This window comes from Pteropus medius, unplaced genomic scaffold, assembly GCF_902729225.1.
Source record: "Pteropus medius unplaced genomic scaffold, Ma_sr-lr_union100, whole genome shotgun sequence".
NCBI lineage: Eukaryota > Metazoa > Chordata > Mammalia > Chiroptera > Pteropodidae > Pteropus > Pteropus medius.
The window spans coordinates 503,808-513,307 of NW_024352837.1; the positions used below are offsets into that span (position 1 = coordinate 503,808).

At 58.7% G+C, this 9,500-nt stretch overlaps 1 protein-coding gene across 1 annotated transcript in view; it reads left to right on the forward strand.

Annotated features, from left to right (window-relative positions):
* Nucleotides 1-264: 264 nt before the first annotated feature.
* ERFL (ETS repressor factor like) overlaps nucleotides 265-9,500 on the forward strand; it is a 17,612-nt gene continuing 8,376 nt past the window's right edge. Inside the window, exon 1 of the mRNA XM_039850002.1 lies at nucleotides 265-316. Coding sequence (XP_039705936.1) covers nucleotides 300-316 — 17 coding nt within the window. The 5' untranslated portion in view covers nucleotides 265-299. The remainder of the gene's footprint in view (nucleotides 317-9,500) is intronic.

Genomic DNA, 9,500 nt, shown 5'->3' on the forward strand with positions numbered 1-9,500 from the left:
CTCGGTCCCGCCTCGCGCGTCCGTGTCGTTTCTCTCCGCAGCTCCCGGTCTCCGCTCCGCCCCGTCTCGGTGTCTCTGGCTGTCTCTCCGTGCTGGGTCTCCCTCGGTCCCCGTCTCTCAGAGACTCGCGCCCTGCCCGCGCCCCCTCCGGCCGCGTCCGGCCCCCCGCCCCGGGGCTCCGGGCATCCCCCCCCCACCCCGCGCCGTCCCCGCCCCCGCCCCGGCGCCTCCTCCCCGGGACGCCGCGGGCCATGGCTGCGGGACCCGAACTTTAAACACTTCTCCCCGGACCCCGGCGGATGCGCAAACCCGGCAAGTGAGTGAGCGGCGGGCCGCGCAGGGGCGGGGATGGGGGGCGGGGATTCCTGCCCGGGGCGGGGGCCGGGGCGCCCGACGGCCCCCAGGAGACCTTCGGAGCCGGGCCGCCGAAGCCCGAGGCCGGGAGGCGGTGGGGTCGCCGCCTGGGCAGTGGGGGCGAGTGGGACTGCGCCCCTCCCTGGGAGGGTGGGAGGGAGGGTCCAGAGGGGTGCGCCCTTGGGACGGGGGCGGGGTCGGGGTTGGGGCCGGGGGGTGTGTGGGCGCGGGGAGAGAAGGGGCCAGGGTTTGGTCTCGTTATTTGGGAACAGGGCCCGGCCGGCCGACCTGAGGGTGGGTCTGGACATTTGGGGCAACAGCTGGTGGGGTTTAGAGGCCAGGGCTGAGGCCTTGAAATTTGGGACCTAGGCGGCTCAGAGCCAACAGACTGGATATTCGGAGTTGAGAGCTGTTTGGGGCTGGGGGTCAGGACTGGGGCTGGATATTTGGGGCTTAGTTAGCATGGGGGTTGGATTCAGGGAAAGGGAGCTGGGAGGTCTATATTTGGAGTTCAAGTTCAAGGCCAAGGGGTCTGCAAATCTGGCTTTGGATGTTTGGTGTGTGGGGTCACGCGGGCTGTGGCAAAGACAGTTGGGCCAGTTTTGGGGCCTGCACACCTCGGGGTTGGGAGCACAGGGCTGGCCCTGACTTTCGGGGGGCTGTGTCCTTCTGGGGGCAGGTGGCCTAGTGTGCAGCACATCTTTTCTGTCCTGGTCATTCCAGAGCCGGCTGGGCTACCTCGGACACCTCTCCAGGGCTGCATCTCACCTCACCGTCTTTCTGTCTCTGTGTCTTCAGGCATCTCTGTGTCTACCTCTGACTCTCCCAGAAGCTGTCTCCCTGTGCTCTCTGACCCTTTACCTCTTGCAGCATCTCTGTCTCTTCGGGTCCAACTCTTAGATTATCAGAATCTCTGTGCTTATCTCTTCGTATCTTTCTCAGCATCTCTCTTTCTGTCTCTCTGTCTCTGCCTCTCTGTCTCTTACTATCTCTCTGTCTGTCTCTCCCAGCGTCTCTGTCTCTGTCTCCCCCTCGCTGGTTTCCGCTCAGATTAAGCCGGGGACCTAATTCCAGGCCCAGGATCGAATTTTCTGGCAACAAAGGGAAATAGCGAATCGATCGGTCGCTCCGGAGATTAAGAGACAAGCGGCGCGCGGATCTATCACGGCTAAACGGCCCCCCCGCCCGCTCCCCCCGCCCGGCCGGCCCGCCGAGGCCCAGACGCGCTCCGCATCGCCAAGCAGCCTCAGGAGCCCCGGCCGCCCGGCAGGCCCAGCCTCGCCAAGCCCGGAGCTAACTGCCTGCCCTGCTGAGGGCCTGAGCTGTAGGAGGGATCCGAGAGCCGGAACCAACCCCTGGGGAGGGGAGGAGAGGGGAGTGAGTGAGTCTGAGGCAGCAGACCACCCGGGAGAGTCATGCTGCACACACCTGTGGCCTCAGGTAACACCTTTCACCCACACCTGTCTGTCGACACACCTGTCACAGTGATGTTCCCCTGTCAGTTCCCCACATCTGGACATCCAGGTCACCCTTGTCTCCTTATACCTGCCCCCTGCAGGTAACACCTGTTCTCTGCACCTGTTTCCTTTATCTGCCCCTGTAGGTATCATCTGTTTCCTCACACCTGCCCTTCCAGATAACACTTGTCCCCTTGAAACCTGCCCCAAAGATGCCCATGACCTCTCATACCTGAGAGTCTCCTCTTACAGCCCCTCCAGGTAATATCTGTTCTCCAAAATCCGCTCTTTCTACATGAGTCCCCTCCCCTGTCTCATTTCATATCACTTTGTCCCCTCCCCACCCGCACCTTCACCATCCCACCCATCCCCTAAAGCCCTAAACACGCTTGTTTCTCACACATTCTTATTTCTTCACATCCGCCTCCCCTCAAGCATATCTCTACGCGTGTGCACGCGCGCACGCACACACACACACACACACACACTCCTCTTCCTTTGCACATCACACCCGTGTATCCTCCTGACCTGTTCTCGGGTAACACCCATCCTCTCCTACCCTCCTGCTTGCACCTGTACTTCTCCCGTACAGTGTTCATCTTGTCCACCTCTCACCTGTCCTTCCAGAAGCACTTCCCACACACGTGTCACCTAAAAACCTCCCTGCTTCACACCACTCTCTGCTTGTACCTGACCCCCTCACACTCCATCTTTTTATGTCAATGCCCCCGCTTCCACCTGAGTCCCCTATACCTGTCTTTCCCACTTGTCATGTCAAGGGACTCATCTCAGAGAGCACATGCCCCTGTCTCCTAACCCCGACACCAACTGGTGGCTCAAACGTGCCTTGACCCCTGGGTGTCACGCATATTCTTCTTCCTCGTGCCCCTCGCCTGCCATGATGCCTCCTACAAACCCTCGTCCTCTGAAAGTCGCACCCGTTCCACCTGCACACTTGCTGCTCAACTATGCCCGGCTCCTCACTGTCTCTCTGTCTCTCACAACATGCAACACAGCACATACACGCGTTTGGGCGGGGAACCTGTCCTTGGCCGCAGGTATGCGGCTCACCTGCATACCTGGTTCTCCATACCTGTCCTCAGATATCGTCTATCCATTTTTCTTCTTTCCTCACATACCTAATTTCTCGTATTTCTCACTTCCTCCTTCCTTGCCGCACGAGGTCACACAAATCTCTCCACATGCCTGCCCGTTCCTTACCTGTCTACCTCAGGTATAGCCTGCTCCAATACCACATTCACTCATTTCTTTAGCAAACAGGTACTGAGCCCTCCACACTGCCCTTCTTAATCTCTTTCTGCTTTATGTATCTTCGGCCAGATTTCTGCCATAGCCCTGGCCTCCCCATCCTGTCCCCAAAGGGAACACCTACTTCTGCCCCATAGATACGCACCTGGCTGCCAGCACTGGGTTCCTCCCTGTCTTTCTCCACCTCTTGACATCCATGTAACCCTCGTCCCTCCATAGTCTTTTCAAACATCATGTATCCCAAACTGCCCTGTCTGAGCTCTGCTAACCTCCACCACCTGCTCATGCAGCCTGTCACCTCCACACCTTTAGAGCCAAACCTTCAGATCCCTCATGCCTGTCGCCAGCCCGCTCCCCTCTGAAAATACCTGTCTTTTTTCATGGAACGTGTCACCAGCCATCTGTCTCCTCAGGAATACCATCCTTGGTGAGTGTAAGTAATACCTGTACCATGGGTTAAACACATGTCACACCTGTCCCCAGCTGTCTACACACCTGCCTGCTGTGTGGTACAGGGGTCTGCAGTCTAAGATTCTCAGGCTTCAGTGTGCATCAGAAACACCTGGAGGGCTTTTTGGAACACAGAGACCTGGGCCTCACTCCAGAGGTCTGGGGTGGAGCCTGAGACGCTGAATTTCTGAGTAGGCCCAGGTGATGCTGCTGGTCCACGGACCACACCCTGAGTAGTACCTTCGCATTACACGTTCCTACCTGTCTCTCAGGCACTGTCCTCAAGTCCTTCATATCCATTCTCTCGTTTCATCCTCACAAGACCCTTATAAGGCAGGTACTTCCTCTTACTCCCATTTCATAGAGAAGGAAACTGAGCCCAGAGAAATGGAGTTATTTCGTCGAGGTCTTAGAAACTGGTAGATATTGGAAATTTGAGTCAAACAGACCATCCGACTTCAGCCGTCTGGGTGTCCTCGCCTCCCACACCTGCCTCGGAGCTGACCTCCTCCCTCCGCAGACTCATCTCTCTGTCTGTCTATCTAGTCGCTTGGGCCCCACTTGCTTCTCCATCGCCGGCCAGCTCCCCTATAACCAAGCGTACCTTCTCCCTCCACCCCTGCCTCCCTGCTCCCACACCCAGCCACTCTCCGACACTGCTCCCCGGGCCAAGCTGGTCACCCGCATCCTCACTCCCATCCGCACCCCCAGCCGCCTGGAGCTGGCACAGCCTCGTGCCAACACGCACCTGTCTCCCCGGCCCACTCCGACAGGCCCCTCTCCCTGCCCATGTTTCCCTCGCTCCTTGCCTTGATTCCCTCAACCACTTCCCCACTTCCGTCTCCCTCCACCTGTCTGACTCTGAGTCTTCTTGTCTCTGTCTCTGTCCCCGTCTTTTTCCCTCCCTCCCCGTCACTTGGCTGTCTCTGTTTCTCCATTTCTTTTTCTCGGCATCTCTGTCTCTCTCGATTTCTCTTGCGAGCTCTGACTCTGTTTCTCAGTGTCCGACACTTTCTGTCTCCTCTCTTTCTCTCTCCTCTTCTCCTCCCTCCTTTTCTCTGTCCCTCGTGCTCTCCTCTGACAGTGCAAATATTGGGGGTCTCGAAGTCATACGGACTCACATTGGAGTCCAGGCTTCACCACTCGCCCACGTGAAACTTTAGACAAGTTACTTTCCTCGTCTGAGCCCCAGTGTCTGCATCTGTGAAATGGGCATCGTGACAATTGCTCCCTCCCAGGTCGTGGTGAGGGTGGGGAACTGAGGGCAGCGCGAGGCCCCGGGGCAGATCGGGGCTGATCTTCCATCTGTCCGTCCGTGGGCCCCCTCTCTGTTCCTGTCTCTTCCCAAGGGCTGCAGCCCCTCCTGGCTGTCAGTGGGAGGGTACGTGGTGGGGGGAATGGGGAGAGAGGTGGGCAGAGGCGTCCTGGCCGAGGCCTGGGCACGGGACCCGGTGTGGGGCTGGGGACAGGGATCGATCCGCTCGGCGGCAGTGCGCGGGCCAGGATTGCATCTTGTCACAATAATTTATTGCTCTCATCCCGTCTGATCGATGGCGCTGAATTAGCACCGTGCGATGCCCCTGGAGCCCCAAGCCTCCCCCAGCCCGCTGGACCCCGGCCCTTCTCTGGCCCTTGTGGGACCCACCAGGGCCCAGGCACCCAGGGCCAGCCTGCCCAGGCCATGTGCCTGGGCCCAGGCACCTGGCCCCGGCCCTCTGTCCCCCTGGGTCTCTTTCCCCGACTCACTGTCCCACTTTGTCTCTTGCATTTGCCTTTCTGGGCTTTTGACCACACGTATCTGTTCCTCATTTTCTCTGACCTTCAGTCACTCACTTCTCCCCCATTTTGAGCCCATTTCCTTGTCCATTGAATTCCCTGTCCCTCTCTGTCCCTGCGTCTCGGTCCTCCATCTGCTGTCCCTCTGGTTCCCTGCCTTGCCCTGTTTCATCTGAATTCCACTGAAACGATATTTCCTGAGCACATACTTGGCGCCAAGCCCCATGAGCAGGACACCCAGCGCCCGGGACCCTTGGCCGTTCCAGCCAGTCACTGTCTGTCTGGTAGAAGGCTTGGGGCCAGAGGGTCCAGCCAGGGCAGCCAGGCAGGGCCTGGGGGGCGGTGCAGCTGGAATCGAGGAGTGACTCGCCCTGGGAAGAGGTTGGGTTTCTGGATGAGGCAGGTTGGGGTGTGGCGATGGGGCCGGGTGGAGATGAGGGGGAGGGGGAGGAGTGGGTCTTGGAGCTGGGGTGGTGGCCCTGAGCTGACCCCAGTACTGCTGAAGGGCCGAGGTGGGCACCGCAGTGGCCCTGGACCCACACTTGAGATCAGCCCACGCCCGCCAGGCTCTCTCCGCCCTGCAGCTGCCGGCTCCGGCCCATCCATTCTGGTGCCTCTGCCCTAATCCCTCAATTTTCCGCATCTCTGCCCCCTCCTCGCTCCCCTCTCCGACCTGGGGTCTCTCCTCTAGCAGCTCTCTCCCCTTGACCTCCAGCTCTTTAATTCACTTTGTCAAGCCCCTCTGACCCATGGGCCTTTGCCTCGTCCCCCCTGAGGTGGATCTCCCCGCTGTCTCTGCCCCTGCCCCTCTCTGCCTCACCCCATCTCTCCCTCTCCCTCTCTCCGTCTCTCTTTCTCTCTGTCTCCCCTCCCAGCCCAGCACTTACTCCATCTCTCTGGGTGTCTGAGGGGAGGGGCAGGGCCCCCCACAGGGGTTGGGGGGACAGTCCGAGCTCCGTCTGCAGAGCGGTTGGGTTGGTTGGGTTGCGGTGGAGCCTCAGCCCTCCCTCTCCTTCTCCCAGTGCTGTTTGGTAGGCGGGGTGCGTGGCACTGCGGCTCCCACCTCCCTGGGGACGCTCCCTCGCCCCCCCCCGCCCCGCCACTGACACGGTTCTGCGTGCTGGCCGCAGCCCCAGGGACCTCGTACAAAGACTGGGAGTCAGGGAGAGAGACAGAGTCCCAGAGAGACACACGGCCCCAGAGATGCTGCTAGAGGAAGGGAGTGGGGTGGGGAGGTCTCCGTCCCTGCCCTGGATTGGCGCCTCTTAACCACCCCACACCGGTGTCGGTGTCGCAGACACCTTCTCCAGGCTGGGGGCCTGTGTCCTGGCTGTCTGCCAATCTGTCCCTCTGTCTGTCTTGTGTCGTGCAGCCTCTGCAGAGGCCCCAGTGTCTGTGCGTGTGTAAGCGTGTCTATGATATGTGACACTGCGTGTGCAGGGGGATCTTGCCCGCCTCTTCATGTCTGTGCGACTCGCTTTGCAGCGCGTGTGAACGTGACGTGTGGAGATGTGCGTGCTCCCGCATGCAGGTGACTGACTGGGTGCCCGAGACTATGGGGCTGAGCAGAGCCGCGTGTGTCGTGTTTGTGAGTGTGTGCGTGCTTGTGTGTGGAGCTTAGTGGGAACGTCTGGTGTGATCGTCCAGACTGCAGTAGTGCCCTGTCTGGAGTTCCCGAGTCGGGCGGCCATGCAGCGTGTCTGACCAGGACAGGACAGCCCACATTTCCGAGGGCCAGGAGATGAGACGGCTTTGTCCAAGAGACACAGGGTGACAGGACCAAGTGAGTGCCGCCCGACAGGACCCCAGGAGCCGGGCCGTTGAGGGTGGGTGTGAGGAATGGCCTTGGGACAAGGTCACAACAACCTCACAAAATCTGTGCATCAGACTGGCTGTGTGAGCTTGTGCGGCAGTGCGTTTGTGTTAGGAGTTGCTGTTGTGTCTTTGAGCCTGAGTCTGAGATCAGACATGAACAGATTTGCGTGTGTGTGTGTGTGTGTGTGTGTGTGTGTGTGCGTAGTCATTTTGGGAAGCTGAATGGAACAGGCTGGATAAGGAGTGTTAGTTCTTAAGAACTGAGTTAATGATACTGTGTGTGACCAGCCCTGAAGAGTAGGAGGCTGTGTGTGTGGCCGTGTGACTGTCAGGTGGTGCACGTGTGTACTCCTTGTGTCAACGGATGCCCTCCGATGTGTGAGGCTGTGTCTCGGTGATGACGTGTGGGCACAGGCGTGCGTATGGTGCCTCCATGTACGTCCTGGGGGTCTTTGTGTTACAGGGGCCTGTGTGTTTCCGTCCCCATGTCTGTGTGCCCGTGTGGGGATGAGCCAGCTCTCAAATGAACCAGCCTGTTGGAGGGATGACAGTGTACAGCCTTGAGAGAAATAGTGCAGCGTGTGTGTCTGTGCACGCTTCTGCACATGCGTGTGTACCTCAGGCACGGAGACACCTGCACCCCAGGTCAGGCCGGAGCATTTGGTTGGTTGTGTGAGGAAGGGCAGGAGTAACCTCAGGGGTTGGGGGGTCAAGTCCTGGCAGGAAAGCCCTTGTTTCTGACCCCGTCTCCCCTGGGACAGCCCCGGAGTCTCCTCGGTGCCTGTGGTGAGATGGTCCCTGAGCCTGGGTTTGTGTACACAGGGACGCGGCCATAATCTATATGGACAGGTGTGCGTATGAGCTTGTGCACGTAGTGTGTGACAGCAGGTGGCCAAGTTGTATGTGGTGGTAAAGTGTGTCTGCTGTGGGTGCCTGTGTGTGCAGGGGGTCCTGTGTGTCTCTACCGTGTGCACAGTTGTGTCCTGCATGGGTGTGTGGCGTGGGGAGGGGTGCGTCCCCAGGGTGGGTGCAGGCAGAGTGTCAGGGGGTATGTATGTGTGTCCGGTTGTGATGTGTGTCTGTCGTGCTGGGTGGGGGTTGTGAGGAAAAAGGGTCTTGGCCGGCGCCTCTCCCTCCTTGACAGAGCCTGAGAAGATATGAAATTTAAAAAAAATCAATTTTCGACCCACCCAGCAGTAAGATTGTGTTAAGGGGAGGTGGGGGGGCTGGGTGAGGGATGAAGGGGCTGGGGGGGGGCAGTGAGGCCCGAGGCAGCTCCCGAGGCAGCCGGAGCAGCTTAGAGAAATCAAAACAACTGGTTAAACCCCAGCCCAGGGGGCCAGGGTGATGGGAGGCAAAGAGAGAGGCCTGGAGAGACAGAGGGACAGAGACACCCAGAGACACAGGCACGAAGCGGAGACACTCAGAGATGAAGACATTTGGAGAAAGAGGCAGACGGAGGGATGGAGCCACAAAGACCCTGGGAGGGAGAGAGACAGGCAGACAGACAGACAGACAGACAGACACTGATACCCAACGGGACCTGAGCGAGGCCGGGAGGCCTGTCTCTAGAAAGACAGCTGCAGAAGCAGGCCTGAGAGTGCACGCCTCACACCTCACGCACGCACGCACACACATGTGGAGACGTGCTCCAGAAGGGTGGATGGGCAGATGGACGGTCAGACAGCTGGACAGAGGGTGGCGGGAGCAGTGGGGCCCCACCGGACTCGCCTCTGAGTGCCCGCCCCCATCCTGACCCAGCCTCGTACCCAGACGGCCTGTGCGTCTGAGTAAGCTGCTGTTCGGGCTGGTCCATGCGTGCGTATGTGTGTGTGCAGCGCAGTCTCCGTTCACGTTGGATCACATGTGCACGCAGGGTCTCTAATGCTTGTCTGTGTGAGTCTGTGCTTTTATGTCACTTGGGTGTGAGTGGCTTTACTGCTGGTGCATGTGTCTGGGTGCCTGGGTGTGTCTCTGTTACTGTGTGGCATTCCGTCACTGCTTGTAGGTCTGTGTGTCTGCACTGATTTTGAACCTTGGTGTGTGGTTATGTGTCTGTGTTAGTGTGTCTACGATTTGTGATTGTGGGTCTTTGTTTATGTGTGGGACTGTATTGATGTGTGTCTTGTGTGTGTGTCTGTGTATAATTGTTTGTCTATGTTTCTATGTGAATGTCTGTGAACATGATGGTGTGTGTTGCATTTGACATGTTGATATGTGTGTCTGGGTCACTGTGTGAGTCTTTGTGACAGTCTTGGTGTGTATGATTTTGTTGATGTGCATCACACATATTTGTGATGTGCGTTGTGTGTGACAGCGTGGTGTGCTTTGTTGACCTGAATCTTTGTGATGTGTGTGGTGGTGTGGCTTGTGTTGCTT